The 25019-nt window shown below is 41.1% G+C and overlaps 1 protein-coding gene across 3 annotated transcripts in view; it reads right to left on the reverse strand.

Moving 5' to 3' along the window:
* epha3 (eph receptor A3) overlaps positions 1–25019 on the reverse strand; it is a 272018-nt gene that overhangs the window by 55455 nt on the left and 191544 nt on the right. For 2 of the 3 annotated variants that reach the window (XM_073045102.1, XM_073045100.1), the window contains exons 6-7: positions 10121–10245; positions 331–493 (exon numbers count right to left, since the gene is read on the reverse strand). In XM_073045102.1, the coding sequence (XP_072901203.1) occupies positions 331–493; positions 10121–10245 (288 nt within the window). The remainder of the gene's footprint in view (positions 1–330; positions 494–10120; positions 10246–25019) is intronic. The other variant, XM_073045101.1, reaches the window with a different exon arrangement.

Genomic DNA, 25019 nt, shown 5'->3' on the forward strand with positions numbered 1-25019 from the left:
AAAAACACAGAAGAGTCTTTCTCTCCCTCCCTTTCTCCCTCTCTCCATCCTTTTCTCCTTAACTCCCTCCTCCTCTCCCTCTCACGTTCTCTCTCAGTCTCCCTCCCTCCCTCTTTCACGCTTTCTCCTTCCATCTCTCTTTCCCATACCTTCCTCCCTCTCTCTTCATCTCTTTCTCTCTCTCCCACTTACTTTTTCCCTCTTCCGCTCTCTCTCCCCCACCTTCCCCCTCCCTCCTTTTGTCTCTTCCTCCCTCCCTCTCCCCCTTTCCCCCTCTCTCTCTCTTGGTTTCTCATTCATTTCAGTGAAAGAAACATGATTTTCACTCACAGTCAGGACTAGTCTCAAATTCAAACTTGCGGCTGCTTGTCCCGTAACCAGCTGCTGTCCGGGCCCTGACTTGGAACAGGTAGATTGTATCAGGTTTCAGCCCATTGATAGTGACATTGGTGCCCTTTGTCCTCATGATCGTGTAACTGGTCTCCTGTTCCTGCTTTAAAATAAACATACAAGAAGCACATAATTCATTTATGGCCCAGACTTTACATCTCATTTTTGGTCGGGACAAAATTTTGCCCATGATGATATAGTTGCTGCTATTAGAATTTGGATTTTGTTCCACTTACTGCTCCTGGAGAGATGGACCTCTGGACTCTGAGTACAAGTTTGGGAGCCCCATGCCCAAGCAGACTTGTACCATATGTCACAGCCCAGAAGCAGACCCTTGTACCAACTCAACTACACTGATTGTCAAGTACCCATCAAAACTCACCCCATTTTGAGCCCGTTGCCTTCTATATTCATGTGCTTATCAGAATATTTAAATCTTGAGAGAATTTTGTTTCCGCCACCCCATTAGGCAGTACCTCCTAATTTCAATCACCTTTTTGGTGAAAAATTCCTTCTCAAATCCCCTCCAAACGTACAACCCTTTACTTTAACCATACAGCCTTTAATTTTAAATGGAAACTTTCTCGCTATCTCATCGATCAGTTTTAAATGTAAAATATTTTTTAAAAATATGCTAGCATTATATTTGCCCTAAGTGTGCTAAGAGTGCTACTAGGATGGATGACCAAAGGCTTGTTCAACGATGTTGTTATGAGAGTAGGAGAGGTCCGACATACGGAACTGAGAGATTGAGTGAGAGGTGTAAAGGGTGGTGGTTGTCGGACAGGGAGATAGTTTAGAGAAACATTCAGCTGGACTATTTAACAATGTGATCCATTACAGCTAGGCGTTACTCTTCTACACTTAGTGTCATCGAGAAGCATTTCATTCGATATTAGAGGAGCTGAGCACTTGAATATCTTTTCCTCTTCTTGGGAAAATTTCACTAATAGTCAGAAAAGTCTAAAAAATGAAATAGTTGAAGCATTGTTTGGAGGTTAGTTGAAAGTTCAGAATAAATTTATTATCAAGATACATGCAGTATAAGATACTATACACAACCTTGAGATTAATTTTCTTGTGGGCATACTCAATAAATCCATAATGCAATAACAATAGAATCAGTGAAAGACCGCACCAACTTTCAACCAGTGTGTAAAAAACATCAAACTGTGCAAATACAAAATGAAAAAATAAATAAGTTAGCAATAAATATCAAGAACATGAGATAAAGAGTCTCTGAAATTCAGTCATAAGTTGTCGGAACATCTCAATGATGGGGCAAGTGAAGTTGAGTGAAGTTATCCTCTTTGGTTCAAGACCCTGATGGATTAGGGATCATAACTGTTCTTGAACCTGGTGTTGTGAGTCCTGAGGCTCCTATACCTTCTTCCTGATGGCAGCAGTGAGAATAGAGCAAGTCCTAAGTGCCATGGAGGATGTGGGAAGAACGTTGAGATGCTGAAATACTCTTTTGGGGTTCTTGGATTTCTGAATGCCATTTCCAATCATTCTTTCACAAAAATAATCATTACTCATTTGTTGATTAAAGGTAAAATATTAAGGTAATTAAAATGTCTAGTCTGATTTTTGAAGAAAAGTTTAAGGATGTTAAATGTCTTCTTTAGTAAGATAAGTGAAGTGACCTAAATAAAACTACGTAGATTGGAACAGGGGAGATTTCTGCAACAGTGCCTATGATCTAAAAATAAAAGTGCTTAGGGAGGTCCTGAAAATATGAATGGCATGAATAAATACTTGATGTTGTTTCCTTTGATAGAACCAAGCAATATTAGCATGCACAGGTTGAGTCAGTGATTTTTACTCTTTGTGCTAACTTCGTGATTCTATGTGATTTTAAACAAACTTTTGAATGTTGACAGAGGAGTCTCCCAGTTAACAATAAGTGACAGATTCCAGAAAGTCACTAGATATTTAACTAGGAATCACTTATCTACTTGTCACTGGACTGGCAAAGCTGGTATCTCAGTGACCCACGTTCAGATCTGAGTTCCGAAGTGGAGTCTGCACATTCTCTCAATGATTGTGTGGGCTTCTTCTGAGTCCTCCAGTCTCTTCCCGCATCCCACAAAAAATTGCAGGTTGGCAGGTCAACTGCATTCTGTAAAGTTCCCCTTTGTGTGGTAGGTGAGCCAAGGAATTTGGGAACAGCTGAAAGGTGTGTGGAGAATAAGAAATGGGAGAAAAGTAGGATTAGTGCAAATGGGTGCTTGATGGTCGAAACAGACATGGTGTCTGTGAAGAGCATGCGTCCATGATGTATGTTATGGCTGGTAGCTTTGACATTTTTCTGCAGTTATTTCTTGTTAGCTGGAGCCTTATCTGAATCACATGCTTAGCCAAAACAATATCCCATTCCTAACGTCTGGTATTCTTCACTCTAAATGAACTGTAAACTATCCCTGCATGAAACTTCCAGAAAGAATTCATCTAAAATATTTCTAAAATGAACCAACAGAAACTATGATGATTCATAAGTATGCTGAGGATAAAGTTCTATTCATGTCATTTCTAAGGTCTGAGCACATCCAGATGTCAGAGGATTGCAGATGGAGTCTTGCACAGACAGGAAAGGTACCCTACAATATTTGTCCATTTGGATATGTCAAAAAGACTCCAACACTTTGCGCACAGAAGAGAGAGTTTTTCCTAGCATTCTGGGCAAATGGAGGTTAGAAAGAGCTGCTGCCACTGTCACGGGCCCAGGCTGGATTCTGACCTCAGGTGTGTGGAGCTCGTGTTTTCTTCCAATGACTGCTTGAGCTAACTCCAGGAGCGCCAGTTTCGCCCTGCATTCCAAGGACATGCATATTGCTTGGTATGTTAATTAGTCATTGTAAGTTGCCCTACTGTTTGGGTGAGTGACAGAATGGGGGAAGCGGAGGGGGAGAAGGATTAATTACTCAGAATTCTGGAAGAATTTTTAAAATGGGTTTAATCATAAAACCATAACAATCTGTGGAATTTGTTGCCAAATTGGGCTGTGGAGGCCAATTCATTGGATGTATTTAAGGCAAAGACTCATGAGGAAAGGGGATTTCAGGTAACGGTCTAATCACCTTAAGGCAGGAGAAAGAGATTTTTTTTAAAAATCAGCCATGATCAAATAGCAGAGCAGAATTGAAGGGCTGAATAGTCCAATTAAGCTCTGACATCTTATAACTTTAACATCTGATTGTATTTCAGTAATTTAGCGGCAGCAAAGGATTTCATACTTTAAAGTCATCACCATCTTCGTTATAAATGAAACATTTTGCTTTTTTTTTGTTTAACATATTTGGAAGCTCTCTGTTCAGTGCAGTCATCATTCTGTTTTTCAACTGTAGCAAGAGATAGCTTCCATATGCTATCCGCCATGCTTTGCGGTATACATCAGCAATTGTCACTGTTAGAATATAACATAAACAGACTAATTTGCAGCTTCTGTGGATTGCAATTTGTAACTTTAGATGGTAGCAGCCCACTTTAGATTCTAGAAATAACAAACACTCAGATCTGATCTTAAGGGAATGCACTGGGGCCCCCAACACAATTAAACATAAGACCAAGTATGTATAAACTTAATTAGATTCCTCAGATTTTGAAATAATGTTGAGTGTTTATTAGTTTTTAATGAACACAAGCAATTAATTTGGAATTTCCTGTCATTTTCACAAGAGGCCTTAGGTTCCTTAGTTGGTCCTTCTAGGAGACAATAATTTTATAAACACATATAGTTGTAATAATCACTGAATAATTCTGCTGGAGAAGAGATGCAGTTAATTAATCAGCATGTTTTGCCTTTCATGACTGGCATTGCCTCTGCTCCGAAGTTGTCCTGGATCATCCAAGAATTGCTTCCCAATTTCATTTCCATAAATGGAATCATCCAGGGAGAGTAGGCAGCGATATGGAGTGATCCTAAATCTTGTGCTTGGATCCTTCCCATTATATTTGTTCTTGTGGGGAGGGAGCATGCAGGGAACCAGGATAAAGATAAGAGGGGCATTCAAAGTGTTTATGTTTATAACGTTCTTTATAAATTGCATAATAATGACGTCTAGTTCTTGACCTCACTACTCAGGGTGTTGAAATATAAACACAAGGAAATCTGCAGATGCTGGAAATTCAAACAACAACACACACAAAATGCTGGTGGAACACAGCAGGCCAGGCAGCATCTATAGGGAGAAGCGCTGTCAACGTTTCGGGCCGAGACCCTTCATCAGGACTAACCGAAAGGAAAGATAGTAAGAGATTTGAAAGTAGTGGGGGGAGGGGGAAATGTAAAATGATAGGAGAAGACCAGAGGGGGTGGGATGAAGCTAAGAGCTGGAAAGGTGATTGGCGAAAGTGATACAGAGCTGGAGAAGGGAAAGGATCATGGGACAGGAGGCCTCAGGAGAAAGAAAGTGGGGGGGGAACACCAGAGGGAGATGGAGAACAGGCAAACAACTAAATATGTCAGGGATGCGGTAAGAAGGGGAGGAGGGGCATTAACGGAAGTTAGAGAAGTCAATGTTTATGCCATCAGGTTGGAGGCTACCCAGCCGGTATATAAGGTGTTGTTCCTCCAACCTGAGTTTGGATTCATTTCGACAGTAGAGGAGGCCATGGATAGACATATCAGAATGGGAATGGGACGTGGAATTAAAATGTGTGGCCACTGGGAGATCCTGCTTTTCTGGCGGACCGAGCGTAGGTGTTCAGCGAAACGGTCTCCCAGTCTGCGTTGGGTCTCACCAATATATAAAAGGCCACACCGGGAGCACTGGACGCAGTATACCACACCAGCCGACTCACAGGTGAAGTGTCGCCTCACACGGAAGGACTGTCTGGGGCCCTGAATGGTGGTGAGGGAGGAAGTGTAAGGGCAGGTGTAGCACTTGTTCCGTTTACAAGGATAAGTGCCAGGAGGGAGATCGGTGAGAAGGGATGGGGGGGGGGCAAGTGGGCAAGAGAGTCGCGTAGGGAGAATTCCTCCGTCTCCGCCGCATCTGCTCTCAGGATGAGGCTTTTCATTCCAGGATGAAGGAGATGTCTTACTTTTTTAAACAAAGGGGCTTCCCTTCATCCACCATCAACTCTGCTCTCAAACGCATCTCTCCCATTTCCCACACATCTGCCCTCACCCCACTCGGGATAGGGTTCCCCTTGTCCTTACCTACCACCCCACCAGCCTCCAGGTCCAACGTATAATTCTCCGTAACTTCCGCCACCTCCAACGGGATCCCACTACCAAGCACATCTTTCCCTCTCCCCCTTTCTGCTTTTCGCAGGGATCGCTCCCTACGTGACTCCCTTGTCCACTCGTTCCCCCCCCCCCCCCCCCCCCCATCCCTTCCCACCGATCTCCCTCCTGGCACTTATCCTTGTAAACAGAACAAGTGCTACACCTGCCCTTACACTTCCTCCCTCACCACCATTCAGGGCCCCAGACAGTCCTTCCAGGTGAGGCGACACATCACTTGTGAGTCGGCTGGTGTGGTATACTGCGTCCGGTGCTCCCGGTGTGGCCTTTTATATATTGGTGAGACCCGACACAGACTGGGAGACCGTTTCGCTGAACACCTATGCACTGTCTGCCAGAGAAAGCAGGATCTTCCAGTGGCCACACATTTTAATTTTACGTCCCATTCCCATTCTGATATGTCTATCCATGGCCTCCTCTACTGTCAAAATGAATCCACACTCAGGTTGGAGGAACAATACCTTATATACCGGCTGGGTAGCCTCCAACCTGATAGCATGAACATTGACTTCTCTAACTTCTGTTAATGCCCCTCCTCCCCTTCTTACCCCATCCCTGACATATTTAGTTGTTTGCCTGTTCTCCATCTCCCTCTGGTGTTCCCCCCCCCCCCTTTCTTTCTCCTGAAGCCTCCCGTCCCATGATCCTTTCCCTTCTCCAGCTCTGTATCACTTTCACTAATCACCTTTCCAGCTCTTAGCTTCATCCCACCCCCTCCGGTCTTCTCCTATCATTTTGCATTTCCCCCTCCCCCCACTACTTTCAAATCTCTTACTATCTTTCCTTTCAGTTAGTCCTGATGAAGGGTCTCGGCCCGAAACGTCGACAGCGCTTCTCCCTATAGATGCTGCCTGGCCTGCTGTGTTCCACCAGCATTTTATGTGTGTTGTTGTGTTGAAGTATACATCATTTTATAGTCTCTTCTTTTTGTCCTTCAAATAGATTGGTTTTCCGATTTCTTTATAATTTAAGACTGGTATAGAATAGTTTCTCTGTTTCTGCATGGGCTGTTTGATCTAGGTGGCATTGACTTAGGTGTACAAAGCCACTTTGATATAACACAGAATTGTTGAGAGGAGTGAGCCGCAAGAGGGCAGATTAGAAGAAGGAGTGAACGCAGAGCAGATAAAATTTAACACAAAGAATTACAGTGTAAATCTATTTGAATGAAAGAGCAGTAAAAGGCAATACAAAAGAAAAAAAAAGTGCAACTCGATGGGGTGGAAAATCAGAGAAACCGGACTGTAAATGTGCAATAAACTTCCAAGGTGGCACAACTGGTTGAGAATGTGACTTAAAAGCCATAGGAATCCTGTGCCTGACCCAAGTCCAATGGGTCCCAGCTCTTCTTGTTGGGTCAAATCCCGTATTAAAATAATTATAAGTCTACGTACTTAGTCAAATCAGGTCAGGTCTGTTATTATAAGTAAATCCACTAAGATCCTTTACTGGGAGATATGGTATGATGGCCTGAATGGTGGCACATGGAGATACGTCTCTATCAAAGGAGGTGTAAAGTGTTCCTTCCCTCCTCTAGCCTGCAGGTCACTCTCGGGCAAGGCGTGGCACCTGCTTCATCCCCAGTCAGGGTCACGTGAAGCTATGGGAGCAGGTGGAAGGTGGTGGTGTGAGCAGCTGGTACATATCATAAATCCTGGTTATGCGACCACTGACGCCAGGCAGCCAATCTCTGTAGAGTATTGATAATGGCTAGGATTGCCTGTCCTGTAAAAACACTGCCCAGAAGCAGGCAATGGCAAACCATTTCTATAGAAAAATCTGCCAAGAACAATCACGTCATACGACAAGACACATAACAACAAATGAACTTAGCTGACACACTACAGAAACAGGGGAAGCAGGTCCTATTTCTTACTGAATGATTGTACTACACAGACTAGCAAACCAATTCAACTCTGAAGGGATCTGACTCTGTGTAAAGGTTGGGGTATCAAAGAAATTTTCAGGCCCTGGTCTTGGAGTTGACTTTACACCAAATAAACCTCTAGATTATGTATTTTAAAATCAGAGGAACAGAATATGGAATTTAGGACATTATGTTCAACGTCCCAAATTACTGGTTCGGTTGAATCTAAAATACTACTTCAAATTCTGCTCACCAAAGATGGATATGAAAACTCTAGAAAGGGTGTAAAACTGATTTATTGAAATGTTCTCCTTACAGATGAGAAGACTAAGTTGTCATCTGATGGCATTCAAAATAATGATAGATCAACACAACGTTAATGAAGCAAAACATTCCCTTTGATAGAAGAGTAATGACCAGAGAGTAGAGATGTCAGGTGCTTAGCTATAGAATTGGGAGGACATGATGAAAAACTTTTACAGAGAATAGCCATGATCTGGAGCTCGCTACCTAAAAGGACAGTGGAAGCAGATTTAATTGCAGCCTTTAAAAGGGAGCTGTATGAATGCTCACAGGAGAAGAAATCTAAAGCTCTGGGGAAAGAGCTTTGGCATTGGTAAGGCCGAATTTGGAGTATTGTGTACAGTTCTGGTCACCGAATTATAGGAAAGATATCAACAAAATAGAGAGAGTACAGAGAAGATTTACTAGAATGTAAATCTGGGTAAATGAAAACGAATGTAAATGAAACCTGGGTTTCAGCACCTAAGTTACAGGGAAAGGTTGAACAAGTTAGGGCTTTATTCTTTGGAGTGTAGAAGGTTGAGGGGGGACTTGATAGAGGTATTTAAAATAATGAGGGGGATAGATAGAGTTGACATGGATAGGCTTTTTCCATTGAGAGTAGGGGAGATTCAAACAAGAGGCCATGAGTTGAGAGTTAGGGGGGCAAACGTTTAAGGGTAACACGAGGGGGAATTTCTTTACTCAGAGAGTGGTAGCTGTGTGGAACGAGCTACCAGTAGAAGTGGTAGAGGCAGGTTCGGTATTGTCATTTAAAGTAAAATTGGATAGGTATATAGTCAGGAAAGGAATGGGGGGTTATGGGCTGAGTGCGGGCCAGTGGGACTAGGTGAGTGTAAGCATCGGCATTGACTAGAAGGGCCGAGATGGCAAGTTTCCGTGCTGTAATTGTTATATGGTTATATGGTTATAAGAGCTGATAAATGGGGCTGACTAGATCACCGGCAAAACTCTGTGGGACAAATAAGCCCCTCCCACACTGCAGCGCCTCTATGAATCTATAGTTTATTTTATTCTTGGGTAATAAAGATTCCAAGAAACCAAGCCATTTGCAATTTTAAAATAAAAGCGCATCGATAAACATTAAAATGATTTATCTGCACTTTGAAGAAGAAAAAAAATGTTAATGTTCACCTTAAGTCATTTCTATTTATGCTATTTTATATGTCCGGTAAAATTGCTATCTGATTATTGTGGATATGCAATATCCAGAATCACCCTTAATGATAATGCCTCCTCGATGAAAGCAGTGAGACTGGACATTATTCAAATTTATTGTACAGAAACCATTGGGCATTAGCTGGTGGTTACACACTCAGTTAGAGGGAATTGATAAGTGTGAATCTGGCTGCAGCCTTGCAGTAAGCACCAAGGGTACACAATGACTGAATATTGGCATCTTCACAAGATAATAAAGAGCAGCTCAGTCAGGAAAAAAAGAGACGGTTGTCAGCCAAAGCAGACATTGTCAGACCATGCACAAGAGAGCCAAGCAGAAGAGTGACAGGGGATAGACTGCTGTGGGGGTGATAGAAAGAAAAGCACAATCATGGTGTCATGTGGCTTCTGTGGAGTGTTTAGTTATGGTGACTGATTAACTTTTACACCATACATTGTTTAATTGTAGTTCTTGTAATTACAGGTTATCCCTTTGTATTTGCATGACATTATTAGTTGCAGATCTGCAAGCAAAGTTATTAACTTCTAATTACATTCCTGCTTATAAATTCCATGGTAAAATGCTACCCTTGAGATCAGAAGCTTGCTACTGAATCCTTAAAACAAGACATAACCTGTGTAAATTAAAAGGGAAGCAATCTATTTTGTGTACTCTATGAGAGGAAGACCACAGGAGCAGTAAAATAAGGGCAATTGGATTGACTGAGATATTGTAGGATAATTTTCTTTGTGCTCTTTTGTCAGCATAATAGAACTGGCATTTCCAAAGTAAACATTTATGATTTGGTTGCAGATGGCTTTCAAAGGAAATCCTTCCCCTTTGAGACCGGTTCTCTGAGATTAGAAGTGGGGCCAGTTCTTTTCTTTCCCACTAAATCCCTGTTCTCAACGCCCACATTTGATGTGTTGAAGTACATTATATCAAATCAAACCAAACATTTTGAAACAAAGCATTCTGACTGAAAATGATCAGAACCAAAGCTCCAGTGCTAAAGTACACATGAGACAAATTAATCACAGGAATAGAAGAAAGAAGGACTGCTCATTGAAGTGTTGAGAGATAATTTCCTACACTAAGTGGGTTTCTTTGTACAATTGCTGAACATTCCGTGCTTTATTCACTTCCCCACCTTCTCATAGAACTTGACCTCGTAGTCTAATATGATCCCATTAGGATGCTCTGGTTCCTGCCAAGACAGAGCAATGGTGTTTCGCGATGACCAGTCCTTCTTAATCACAGTGACCAGTGAAGGAGCTAGGAAAGATCAAAACACAATTAAAGACTATTTTGTCAAAACCTGTGCCAACTGGAATCATTTCCATCCAAAACAAACTCTAATTAAAGTTGTCCCTGTGGCAAGACTGAACAGCTGGAAGCACTGTCTTGGAATATATTTTGGAAATGGTAGCCCTAACAAAGGATTAGACTAAGCTTCACAATGTTCAGACTCCGTCAAGGAGAGATTGCTACAACCGTGAGCAATCTGTCACAATCCTTAATCAAGCGACTTGGTATATATCTGGATAGAGACACATACAGGTATTGCATATGTCAGCTGAAAGCTGTGCCAAAGACACACACGCTGGCTCACCAAATTCTTTAAACCATCTAACCATCCTGCTAACCGAATGATCAAGCTTTCAACACACTGAATAATAAAGTAACAGTGAAACGTATGTTGTACTAATTCGCCCACTTTCCTAATCTTATCCATCTATTGCATTAATGTGAACTCTTTTTAACTTGCAGCCAGAACGCAGTCTGTAAAGTGTACTGGTGGAGAGCATGCTTGCTCTTTGTCTCACCAGCTGCCATTGCTCCTTATCTTTAAAGGGTTTTGTTTTCAATTGAATTTTCATCTTTCTCCAGCTGCAGGCAATTGTTTAACTGGATCATATTCTCCTGAGTGTGAGCAGCTCTCCGCTATCTTGCTGCAAGGAATGTTCTTCCCTTGTAACTGCTGGCAAGCTAATCATGTCTGGAGCCCTATCATTTCTTCATCCAGCATTTGCACCCCATGCGAGGAATTACTGGATCCTGGTCAACCCCAGCGCTCTGAGAACGTTTCCCTCACTTGGTCTGGGAACACACTGAGCCAAGTCAATTGTTCCCATTACAATGGCTCAAGTCAGTTGACTCATGAAAGTTATAGTTTTACCTTCTTCTAGCTCAATGCACTGTGTAATGTTGGATCTGTATGAACAGTATGCAAGACAAGCTTTTCATTGTATCTTGGTTCACGTGACAACATCAAACCAATACCATGAGACATTAAGCTTTATGTATGCAGCACTCTGAAGAAACTCTTCCAAAGCTTTTTATTTGATCTGTTGACAACCAGCTTATGTTTATATTCTTTTATCCTGAGCTCACAATTCTTCCTTACCCACAGTTTCAAGTCTCCTACTTTCAATCTCTAAGTTCTTTTGCACACAGTCTATTTTAGACAAAAGTTCACCATTCTTTTGATGAATTTTTAATGATCTCTTCAACCTGGTAACATCCTTGCAAATCACACATTGTTTTAGTTTAGCTCCTGGCACCCCCATAATTCCTGTCAGGGTTTTGTTCCATGCGAACCACAAATCCAAGATGGGCCACTTCCCTTTTCTAATATTTTATCAAGCATTTTGAAATATCCCTTCTCCAGGCAATGGGAGGGGAAAAGAATCTCCTTGACTCCTGATCTTGTCAGAAGTGGAAATCCTTTATATCCTACAAAATCCTTCCTCCCCACAAAAAAACAAAATACTGCAGAGACTGGAAAAATTAAATAAAAAGAGAAACTCTGTCTCAGGGTGGCAGGGCATTGTAGAAAGAAAATCGGAGTTAATTTTCGGATCAATAACTGATTCTCTGACAACATCTGACCTTCATTTTCAGTTTTGGTTTTATATTTTTTCTCCCTTGCTTGTAAAACCATGCCTGGCAGGAAGCCAGGCTCCTTATTGAGAAACTGCCATTGCAAGTTCAATATTGGAAATTAAACCTACTTAATTTGTAACACAAGGAGAGCTCATGATAAAATATCAATTTGATTATTGATTTTTATTTTACTTTGAATGTAAAAAGTGTCTGATGCTGTTGCAATAATATTACTCCTGAAATTTGGTTGGTTAATGCCACAACAGTAATAATATAACAAGTATCTGTAGTTTAGCCTACTTAGACCATTTCATCTTTTGGGAAAAAGAGCAAAATGCAACAGTGAGGCACAGACAATAATTTGCCTGCTCTATATTTCCTTGCGTTGAACTGAAATATTCACTTAACAAGCATGTCAGCACATTTGAAATGTGCAGAGATCGGTTTGTCTGCCCTGTTGTAAACAGCAGTGAAGTGAGTCAACTTCAATATGGGAGGCACAAGACGAGGAAAAAGGTACATTTTTCCCAAATATACCTTTAGGGTGATGGCAATTATATTGCTTACACCAGGAAACCCCAATCAAGTTGTTCAATAATCAAAGGATCATTTAACATCACACTCAGATATGCCTTAAATTAGTGGGTCTGACGGATATTATACCAGAATTGCAAATGACAGGCACTTCAAATGAATGTGTTTTGAGCTCATATTCTGAGCTGTCATGATCATTTCTGATATCAGACCAATGAATACTCATGGTTGCACCCCAGGACAAGTATTTCTACGCTTGTGTTAGAGTGAGTATGCACTCATGATGCCCACAACACTGAGACAGACCAGATGTGGATGAATTGTCATCTTGGAGCAGTTAACTGTTGGACCCTGATTAACCCACGTGTGTTCCTTCAGGCAAAACAGAATCACAAACTTGGGATAGATTGAGGTGAAAACAACTTTACACTTGGAGTTTGGAATCTTACTTCAAACTAAATGGAGAGTAGGGAATTCTGTAATGGTGTTGTGTAATAATGAAAGGTCTAAACCTGGGGACAATGGGCAGTAATTCGACCTCCTTTGAGATATTGTGACTTAGATGATCTTTGCTTTACCAGTCCAAATTCAGACCTTCTAGTAGATGAGCTTATAGAGACTACCTTGATCACTGGAAATATGACACGAAAGTTAGGTTAATCCTGACCAAAATTTCCAGAGGTGTGTAGAAAATTTATTGAAGTCACAATACGTTAATAATCTAAACAGGTTTGTTGGCATAATCTAAACAGAATTGCCGGAAACACTGAGCTGGTCAAGTCACATCTGCAGAAAGCAAAACATAGTTCACGTTGCAGGTGAAAGATTCTTGACTCTTCATGAGAACTGAGGAAGAGAAAAGAAGTAGTGGAGGACTCTTTATGCAGGAGTATTACCCCTTTACATCGGGGACCTGGGGTAGAAAGTGTTGCATAGAACAGTCCTGTTTTTTTGAGTTGGTTCATCTACATCCCAATCACCTGTCATTTACCATGTGTATGGTTGCGGCCTCTATTTGGATATTTGAAGGGCCTGTTCCTTAAGCTGCGGCTGCACATCAGCCCCACACTCCTGATCACCTGGTGCAGAGCGGTGTGGGCTGCTTGACAGATCTCCTGGTGGGTTTGCTCCTGGGACTGGTCAAGCTGGCCGTCCATGTGTCCAGGCAGCAGGCAGTCAAGAGTTCCAGATCCGACTGCTGGCCCCTCCTCCAAGGTTAAGTCCACGACTGGGTGACCCTGTATAAGGAGCATGCAACATCTGCAGGTACAGCAAGAGATTTCCAGGAATGGGTGGGCCCTCAGGAGCTCAAGTGTGTTGTGGGCATTGTTAATGTATTTTAATTTAAAACTGCAAATAGTGTGGTTTATGAAGTTCTGAATATTTTATAGTAGTGTATTGTTGGCATAATATAATCATCTGAATGAATCTTATATATAAAAAAGAGAAAATAAGCTTGTTAAGCTGCAGAGAGAGAGAGAGTGGAGAAGGGGGCATTAAAAGGGTAAAACTGAGTCAACCATAGAGATAAGTTGGAAACAAGGTACTGTATTTGATCAATGAGCAAAATACAGTCATTAGAAAGGGAGAATAAATGTGAAAGAATATATAAAAAAAGAATATAAGAGTTGCATAATGCTGAAGGGAAGGTACGCCCATCATATCCGGCTTGTCCTCCACTCCCGGAGGGGAGAAAAAAGGTGGGGAAAAAGCTAACTGGTTTCATATCATCAACCTGTGACTAATACAGACGGGGAAATCAAGTTACCCAAAGTTGTAGAATTCAGTATTGAGCCATCTGGCTACGTTGTACCCCGGTAAAAGATGAGGCGTTGTTCCTCAAGTTTGCCTTGATCTTCGATGTAACAGTGTGGGAGACCACAGCCTGACTGGATCAGAGTGGAAACGTGACACAGAGCAAAAGTAGCAGTCAACGGGAAGCTCCTCAGTAGAGTGAATGCAAGTCATCCACAAATGTGACTCCTCCGTATCTTGAACACATCTTTTGCACACTTTGCTAATTTGAAGGCAGTGTGCAGATAAACAAGACTTTGCTGCTTATTACTAAACATCAGAACAATTTTTAACTACAACTCTGTAACACATCGAGATATGACAAAGATATTCAGGCAAGTTCCTTTGCAAAAGTCTGTGGAAAACCAAAAGCTGGAATGGATAATCCCTGAAGATTAAGGTTTAGTCATAAGGTAAATTGCCTGAATGGACACCTATGATTAGTGGTTACTTCAAAAGGCCAGCAAAATGTTATTCTTTCCTCAGTACTTGCCAAGGAAAACATGGAAGTAGGTTATATTGGTGAAGTTTCGATTTGCCTGCAGAAGACAGAACAGTGCAGTATAATGGAGTTATTACTAGACTTCAATACAGCAAAACAAATATTTGCACTCAGCTGTAGCGGTGAAATTAAATGAGAAAACGTAAGACCATATGACCATAAGACATAGGAGCAGAATTAAGCCATTTGGCCCACTGAGTCTGCTCCACCATTCGACCATGGCTGATTTATTATCCCTCTAAACACCATTCTGTCACCCACTATAATTTGTAGCCCATATCCTGGCCTGTGTATAACTCCCATCAGGGTCCTATCTCCTCTGCATTTCCTTAGCTTTTTTCAAAATGATTCAACACCTTCCGACCTTATGTCGCCTCTTTCTAATGATTTAATTTGAATTTTTACCAACAGATCCACACTACCCCCTCTGTCTACCTGCTTGTCCTTTTGGTACAAGGTGTATCCTTGGATGCTAAGGTCCCAACTATGATCTTTCTCAGCTATGACTCAATGATGTCCACAAAGTCACACCTGCCAATCTCTTACTGCGGTACAAGATCATCTAACTTATTCTGTATATTACTTGCATTCAAAACTAACGTCTTCAGTCCTGTATTTGTCACCTTTTTCAATTTTGTCTCCTGTTACACTGCAGCCACCCCACTGACTGCAATTTTGCCTGAATATCTATTTGCCTACTCTTCCTGACAGACTCATTACACACTCCGTCTATTTGTATACCAAATGCCCCATCCTCAGCCCTATCATTCAGTTTCCCATCCCCCTGAATTAGTTTCATCCCACCCCAACAGTTATTACAAACCTGCCCGCCAGGATATTGATCCCCTTTGAGTTTAGGTGTAACCTATCCCTTTGTACAGGTCATACCATCCTGAGAAGAGCTTCAAATAATCCAGAAATCTGAAACCCTGCCCACTGAACAGGTTCCTCAGCCATGCATTCATCTGCCAATTTTACCCTCACTGGTGTGTGGCACAGGCATCAATCCAGAGATTACTACTCTGGAGCTCCCGCTTTTCCACTTATTACCTAACTCCCTAAAGTCCCTCTTCAGGACCTCTTCTCTTTTCCTACCTATGTCATTGGTGGCAACATTTACCAAGACTTCTGGCTGCTCACTCTCTCTCTTTAGAATACCATAAGCTCGATCTAACACATCTGGCATCTAGGAGGCAAGATAGCATTTGTATGTCTTAATCGCATCCAGAGAATCTCTTGTCAACTCCTCTAACTATGGAATCCCCTATCCTCGTCAATCCCTTCTGAGCCACCACACCAGATTCAGTGCCAGAGACAAGGTTACCCCGGCTTCGTCCCCCACAACGGTACCCAAAGTTGTACATTTATTAATGAAGGGAATGGCCACAGGGGTACTGGCTGCAAATTCTTTTCCCCCTCCTGACAGTCACCCTGGTACCTGCCTCCTTCAACTATAGCTCTTATCTATCACCTCCTCAGCTTCTCTTATGAGTCGAATGTCATCGAGCTGCATTCGGTTCCTTTGCATGTTCTCTGAGGAGATGCAGCTCAGTGCATCCGGTGAAGAAGTGGTTATCTGGAGGCTGGAGATCTTTCAGAAATCCCACATCTCACACAAAGTACATAACACTGCTCTGGAGTCACCCTTACTGCTCTAACGATGTACTAACAGATGTAGAATGGAGAAGAAGAAACTTACCAGATAGGTTCTTCACTCAAGCCTGTTCACACAGAAGCCTGATGAGCCAAAGCCTCCCCACTCTAACAATGGCCATTCTGCTTGTCCCTACCTAATTTTTATTTGTACTTACTAATGAATTGCTGTTTGATTGGGCCACCAGAAAACGCTGAAAGCCAGTGAATACTCCTTTTGTAAAATCTCAGTCATGGAGCTGTGGGTTGCCTTCTCTCTCTCTCTCCTGATTTGATTGGGCTGCCAGAAAAACATGGAGCTGCTTAAAAGGATTAAAGGTTTCTATAAGCATTGTTCTATTATTCTATGTAGAAAAGCATAGTTCTATAATCCAGAAATATGCCAACTGTAATGAAAGTGGTTTATTATCCTTTAATAATTGTACATATGGCATATATACTCCCAGTGGCCACTTTATTAGTTATTTCCTGTACCTAACAAAGTGGCCACTGAGTGCATGTTTGTGGTTTTCTACTGCTGTAAGCCATCCACTTCAAGGTTTAACATACTGTGTGTTCGGATGTGTTCTTCTGAACCTCGTTATTGTAACACATGGTTATTTGAGTTACTGTCTTCTTACTGTCAGCTTGAACCAGTCTGGCCATTCTCCTTTGACTGCTTTTATTATCAAGGTATTTTTGTTCACAGAAAGGCTGTTCATTGGATTTCATTTTGTTTTTCACCCCATTCTCTGTAAACTCTAAAGAATGTTGTGTATGAAAATCCCAGGAGATCAGCATTTTTGGAGGTATCAACCATCACATCTGGCACCAACAATCATTCCAAGGTCAACATCACTTAGATCACATTTCTTCCCAGTCTGATGTTTGGTCTGAACAGCAAATGAGCCTCCTGACCATGTTCACGTGCTCTTGTACATTGAGTTGCTGTAATGTGAATGCTGATTAGATATTTGCATTAATGAGCAGGTGTACAGGTGAACCTGATAAAGTGGCCACTAAGTACAGTTCCCAGTTTATTTTTCATAGGAAATACACTTAACAATAAGAGCTCACTCATACAAACAATTCTCCAAACACAGCATCACCATGCTACTGAAGACAAGAATTTATTAACCTTTGACCATGAAACCTGTTGCAGTTTTATTCAATACAAAGTCACTTTACTTTATCAGATCATGTTTTGGACAGACTACAGGACAGAAACCAACAAACATATATAAATGTTTGTCTGCTGGACCTCCAGCTCCCTGGGAGATATTCCTACTCTGATTTATATAAATAAATTGTAATATTTGTTAGCTTTTGTCTGTCAGGCTAGTGAGTTTGAAGTTTGAGGACATTAAAACATTAAATAATGATGTTTGAAGGAGCATCTCCCCTTTTCATCATGCACACATGAAATTAATGTGATTTTTAAAAAATAGTTGTAAATCAAGGTATCCTGCGTTCTTTGTTCCATAATTACATTTGAGGGAATGTTAGTTGAAGAATAAAATATGCAAAGGGTGGGCTTAACATTCCTGCTGACAGCCTTAATGTATAATTATGAAACCCAGAGAGAAAACATGCATATTATACGCTTTCCTCAATGCCACATTAAAGAACTGTATAAAAATAGAAAGAAGAGTCAAAATCAGGACAGATTTCTCAGCCATTCAACTGCATACCACAAATGCATGGTTATTGACCTTTTTGTACATGGTTGAAACTAAGCAGTCAGACACACACACTACTCTCATTAACAGAGGAAGGAAAACAAAGCACTTGTATTTTAAATGATGTGATTTAGAGTCAGGCACACCACTGAAGGAAGCCATTTTGCCCATGTGTGTGTGTACTGCCTCCATGAATGAGCATTTCCTCCTCGTTAAATAGTTCTTAACTAAAAGATAGTTTTCTCCTGCAATGAGGTTTACTATGTTGGAACAGTTCTCTGTATAAATCAAAGATTCAAAAAACATTTATTATCAAAGTATGCATGCAGTATACAACCCTGAGATTCATCGTCCCACAGACAGCCAAGAAACAAAGAAAACCATGTGATTTCTCCAAGTATTGCTTGAGTTTTTTAGGTCCTGATTCTATTACAGCTCTCCAACTTTTCTCAACTTCATGGAGATGATCTCTTCTTAAGTTACTTTTCACTGCTAAAGTTCCTCATACCCACTTTCACTTTGGTCAATCTAACACAAATTTCCTTGATAGCTTCGACATACACACTCTGCAAGGTGGATGAAATTATACAATCCAGAGGTCAACTTGACATCTAGGCAGCATCTTGTACTCATATAGCAAGACACAATCTGCTGATGGGACTCTGGGTCGAGCAGCGTATGTGGGGCCATGGGCCATGGGGTGGGGGAGAGGAATTGTTGGTATTTCAGGTCAAAACTCTGCTCAAGTGAGAAAGCAGAAGGTTTAACAAAGTACATTCCTGCACATAGCAGATGAAGAAGGGACAATTAAGTTACCTGCAGTTAAGGTCCTGGCTTAAATTAAATACCCAGTTGTAATTGACAATAGAAATGCTAAAATGCTTCCCATTCTTCTGAGTGCCAGTGCACTAAGACACAGACTGAGGCCAATTGAGGGAGATAGGGAGGATCAAGCTGGAATATCTCCAAGCTGTTATCAGCCAGCCTCTTCTTAATGACAGGAACAATAGTTCCTTTACAATACGCCCAATGTGCTGGAAGAGCTCAGTAAGTCAGGCAGCATCAGTGGATGGGAAATGTTGACAGCCTGTCAATGTTTCAGGCCGAGACCCTTCAACAGGACTGACCTGCTGAACTCCTCCAACAAATTGCATGTCTTGTTCTAGATTTCCAGCATCTGCAGTACCTCTTGTGTCTAGAATAGCTCTTTTAACCTGGTTACCGCTAGAAATTGATCGGTTAAAGTAGCTTTGCAAAGAAGGATAACCCAACTTTAATCTCAGTTTATCCTTAGTCTTCTCTGAGCTTTGATTTCCAGACTCACTCCAAATGCAGCTAGAATACCAACTAGATTGCCCCAGAATTACTTGGCTCAGATACTGAGAGGCTTGTAGGTAATCCCGGGAGTGAAACAAGGCTGGTAAACGCGATGAAGCTGTGCACAAATTGCAGTGACCTGTTGTACTGCCGAGAAACCAGATTCAGTTCCATAGCCTCTGGTAAAAATGGTGAAAGCAGGGAAAATTGACCCCTTTCACATACTTGTAAGAGCTCATGTCGAAGTGAATGACATTTGAAAACCAGATCCAAATTTACTGGGGTTTTGAAGACCATACTGCTGAGGAAAACAAATCAGAGAATGCCTGGCGCTCAGTGGTTTCAAACCTTGGTGCTCATTAGCAGACACAAAGTTTCCAAATGCTTCTTCAGGTGGTTTCAATAGGCTGCCAATTTGCCCTCCAGGCACAGTTCTACTATAAGTACTTGCATGCGAAAGTGCTCTTCCCAATATCCACTGTGTACTCAAAAAGTGTGTGATAGTGTCAAATTCCCTCATTTGTGCCAGAATAAACCTAACAGTGTACACTGAAAAGAGCAAATATATACAAGACAAAGTATATGATATATTTAACTTCATGTTATTATGAGACTTTGGATCAAAGCTGTTTATTTGTTCTTGAAAGTCATTGAAATTAGAGAAACAAAAGCAACAAAAAATCTTTTTGTGATAACATCCACTTTCCTGTACATGCTCCCAAAGAAGTTAGTACATAAGAAATAAAAGCGAGAGCAGACCGTTCAACTCTTTGTGTCTGCTGTACCATTGGAAGAAGATCAGAGCAGATACCTAACCCTAGCATTATTTTCCTATATTAACTCCATATCATACCGTAAGGATCAAGTAGTCCATACAGCATGGAGACAGGTCATTTGCTGCACTGATCAAGCATCCATTTCCGCACATCCCACATAATACCCATTTCATTCTGCTCACTTTCCCATTACCTCTGCCCCTGGATTCTACCAATTTACAGTGGCTAATTGACCTGCCAACTGGCACATCTCTGGGGTGCGGGAGGAAGTTATTGCACTCAGAGGAAACCTGTACAGTCTCAGGAAGAGCTTGCAAACTCTACACAGATAACATCAAGGACACGATTAAACACGGGTGCCTGGAGCAGTTTGAGGCCACAGTTCTACCAGCTGTGCCACAGTGATGTCTCGCTGATTTGCTTAATATCTAACAGTTTTCTCAATCTCCAACTTGAATATACTCAATGGCTGTGCCTCCATGGATTTTGTAAGAAATAAATTGCATAGATTAACTGTGTAGAAATTTCTAGTGGTGAAGGCCAGGCCCTTAATTCTTAGACTGTGACCTGTTTTTCCAGGCAACAAGGTCAGAGGAAGCATCTTTCCTGCATCTACAGGTACGCATTACGAGTTTTGCATGTTGCAATGATATTACCTCTCAATCATTAAGGAGCAATGCCTCAAAGAGGCTGCATCTATTAAGGACCCTCATCACCCAGGTCATGCCTTGTTCTCATTGCTAGCATCAGGAAGGAGGTACAGAAACATGAAAGCATACACTCAATGATTCAGGAACAGGTTCTTCTCCTCTGCCATCTGATTTCTGAATTGATATTGAACTCATGAGCACTATCCCACTACTTTTTTATTTCTATTTTTGCACTACTTATTTAACTACTAAATATAGTTATTATTTATTTACTTATTTAATTACTTGTTGTAATTCATGTTTTATTTCAATTATTACGTACTGCATTGTACCGCTACCACAAAGACAACACATTTCACGACATATGTTGGTGATATCAAACCTAATTCTGATCTTCTAGCTCTAAACAACAATGGACAATCAAAAAGTGGCAGATGTTGGAAATCTGAAATAAAAATAGAAAATGCTGGGAACTCTCAAAAGGTCATACAGCATCTGCTTAAAGAGAACTGTTCAGGTCAAAGGACTCTTCTTAGAACCGGGAAGGAGAAAATAACAGGTGAATTTGAGCTGCAGAGAGGGAAGGTGGGTGAGGTATACCTCTCTGATGGGTATGACAGATGGAATGTATCACACAGAGTGAAGCAAGAGTTGTGGGGTGGGGATACATAGCAGAGGTCGTCTGACCAATGGGCACTTAGAGAGAGAGCAATTGGAATAAAAGCTCTGATATGATGGGAGGGAGGGAGGGGGAGAGGGAAAGGGAGGGGAGAGAAGAGAGAGAGAGAGAGAGAGAGAGAGAGAGAGAGAGAGAGAGAGAGAGAGAGAGAGAGAGAGAGAGAGCTAAAATAGATAAAGGAATGAGAAAGGTACAAAGGTGCAAAAGTGTAGGTTTGCCAGCATGACTGACTTTGCTAATGGGCAGAGAAAAGCTGAGCCAACATTACAGAGAGGGATCACTTCCATTAGAAGTGGCCAGTTCCAAAGTATATAGGCATACAGGCATAACTCCTCACAGGACTAATTCCCCATTCCATGAATCAATAAGGTGAACCTTTACTGCACTTCCCTTGAGACAAGTACTGTATATACTTCAGAACAGTGAGCAGTAATTTGCACCTAGGAAAAGACTAACACAGAGGGATCAGAATCAAGTTTACTATCACTGGCGGAATGTGTTGCTTTGCAGTAGCAGCACAGTGCAAATACATAAAATGTAGTACATGTATACATAACTACAGTACTGTGCAAAAAAGACAAATTTCATGGCACATGTGAGCGATGATACGATGATAAACCTGATTCTGATACAAGTCTATTGTGGACTGAAAGTGCAAAGGCAGCAGGGAAAGGAGGATCGTGGAGAAAGGGTGGCAGAAGTACTTATACATGTGTACCAAACATACCCCTCAACAAATGTAACATTTATGCAAATCCTGTTATTAGTAGTGGATGTTTAAAAGGCCTTTAGACAGTCTAACGCTGTCCCATTATGGTAAATTCAAGACATCATTTTTTTCCCACAGATTGTCTACAACATGGACTGCATCCTGAATTTGTTTCACTTTTGAAATATTCTTCCATTCCAAGTTCAAAACAAGTAAATTAGACAAACTTTCTCTATTTCTCATGATGTGGACTAATACTTAGGATATTAGTAGTGGAGCTTTGTACGATCTGTTAGGTAAAAATATTTTGTTTAGAATGCAGTTAGGAATAAGGAAACTGTGAAAAAGAACTTTACAGAGAATCAGAAACTCTCCGTAATAGTTTAAAATGCCATGCGTCAATGATAAGCATTGATCTAGCAAGAAGAGTTGATGAAGCTTTCCCCTTTTATCTCTGTCAAAGTGTGATATACAGGTACTTCAACAATGTTCACAGTGAGAGTTTATCTGCTTTTATTAAAACACTGCTTTTCTAATCCCAGGGTTCCCCAAAGTACTTGATAGTCAGTGAGGTGTTCTTGAAGTAAAGTAAATTTTGTAATGTGGGAAAAATGAAGTAGCCAGTTTGTGCAAACTCTCACAACCAAAAACATAAACACTCAGATTTTCTGTCTATTTTAAATGATGTCAGTACAGCAATTAGCATTGGCCAAGATACCAAAGTGAATTTCTCCACTCTGCACAGAACAAGGGCATCCCATATTTTTACAATCACAGCAGACTTTTTCTCATGCAATTTTCCAGGAGCCCAATTGTTCCTATATGAGAACACATTTATCAGGCAATAATTAAACTTCATAAAGCATTAGCAATGAGACCATTCCCCTCACCACAATTATACATACAAAGAGGTCATTGGATAATAACTTACCCTCCCCTGGATGCTGAGGTCAAGACCCCTGACGCAGTCTTTACTTTAAGCCATATTGGGACCAGAATGATGTGTTGATGAAAACCAAGGAACAGACAAGACTTACATAGTAGCCATGAATATGCGGTGAGTTGTGCAGTACAATCGTCTTGTTTTCACACCTGGAGCCAAAAGGATCCTTCCTTCACATCTGTAAGGCATTATAATCTGAACAGGACTTAATGTGGGAGGCTGCAATCAGGTAGGGGGTCTGAACACTGCCTACTATGAAGACGGGTGGTAACCGTCTGCAGAGGAAGGACACAGACTTGCTATTTATCAATTCCTGGAGCAATTAGTTTTTTTTAAAATATAGTGAAATGAGAAAATGTGAACAGAATATATAGAATTTAAAACTAAAGGTTTTGCTTATAGGAAGGACATGGCATTCATGTTAGTCTGCGTTGTGTCAAATTCAGAGCAAAGGTAAATTCCATGCTTATATACTGTAACTAGCCTGTATTTTTCTTTTCTGGCTGCTTTGAACTATATTACATTTCATCAAAAACTAATTATCCATTTGTCATTTTTTACCTAAATATAGTTTTCCGCTTTGACCTTCACCCTGAATCAACCCCAATCCTCAAGGAACCAGGGAGGGTTAGAATTGGAAAGTATCCCCCCCTCCACCCCCACCCCCAGGTTGACAACAATTCTGCAAATCACACCCGGCCACTTAAATGAAGCAGACTCAAGTATTTTTCACTGGCACAGCAAGACGTTCAGCAGTAAAATGAAGGGCACTCGAGCAGTTTGTCAGCTCAGAAAGTGATTACTCCATAGGTTTTCCTAAAACAGGAAGCAGTTTTAATAAGAAATGGATTTTTTTTAAAACAAACAACCCTTTTCCGTGCAGGTCAATGAAAGACACAAGGTTAACTGCTTCAATTACTAGTGAAATAACAGTGAACCAAAGAACGGGCAGGTCAGTTGCTCCAAAGAGTACTGATGAAATGATGAAATACCTCCAGAAGGAAGCTGAGGGCTGGGAAAAAACTCTGATGAAAACCAGGTGCTTTCTCATTCCTAGATATATTCTAATCAATGAGACAGAATTTACTCAGTGTATTTCTGTGATACTGATAAAAAATGATGTCAAAATTTGTGCATTTTATATCCTGTCACGTCACGTCATAACATGGAAACAGGAGACCCTCCAGGCCGCTGTGCCTATTCAATCATTCTGTTAGATCATAGTGCTCTGTACCTTAAATCCATCCACACATCTGACTGTCATAGCCATTAGTAGTTCTACCAAGCTAAAATATAGTGTGAAACTTTCAGTTATCTACTCATACTTATGGTCATCTCCATATTTCCAGTGTCATGTGTATGAAGAATAATATACCAGAAATTTCAGTTTCTCTAAAAATGTTTCAATCAATGAAAGCAAATTACCACCCCAGCCAACCCACCACTACCATCACCACCAATAGTGAACCTGACAAGAATCCCATTAGGATTGAGAAGGTCCCATTCCAAGTGCTATCAGTTGACCTCATTCTTTGACAGATAATTTAGATCTAAAAGAAACATAAATGCAATCAATTTTCAGCTAAGAATTTTTGCTACACTTACCATTGCAGAAAGTCAATCAGAGACACTCATTCTCCTAATGTTCTGTAATTCAAGTACAACCCTGTTCAATGCGTTATTCATTGAGCACCCTCATGCAGACCCTCACAGAAAGAGTTGGGCAAACTCCAGGCAGCCTCATCTGCACTTCTAAAAGCATCCACAACAAGAGGGGTGTTACGAATGTGCCATAACTCTGAGGGGCCGAAGGGTACAAAGTCGCCCCCTCCTTCTTGAGAATCGCAAGATCGTTATTAATTCGGGTCTGGGACCCAGGAAATGAGAGAGAATCCTCAAGGTTTTGGAATGTGTCCTGGCCCCTCAGCAAGACAAAGCCATGGATAAT

Source organism: Hemitrygon akajei, chromosome 5 (genome assembly GCF_048418815.1).
Source record: "Hemitrygon akajei chromosome 5, sHemAka1.3, whole genome shotgun sequence".
NCBI classification, from domain to species: Eukaryota; Metazoa; Chordata; class Chondrichthyes; order Myliobatiformes; family Dasyatidae; genus Hemitrygon; species Hemitrygon akajei.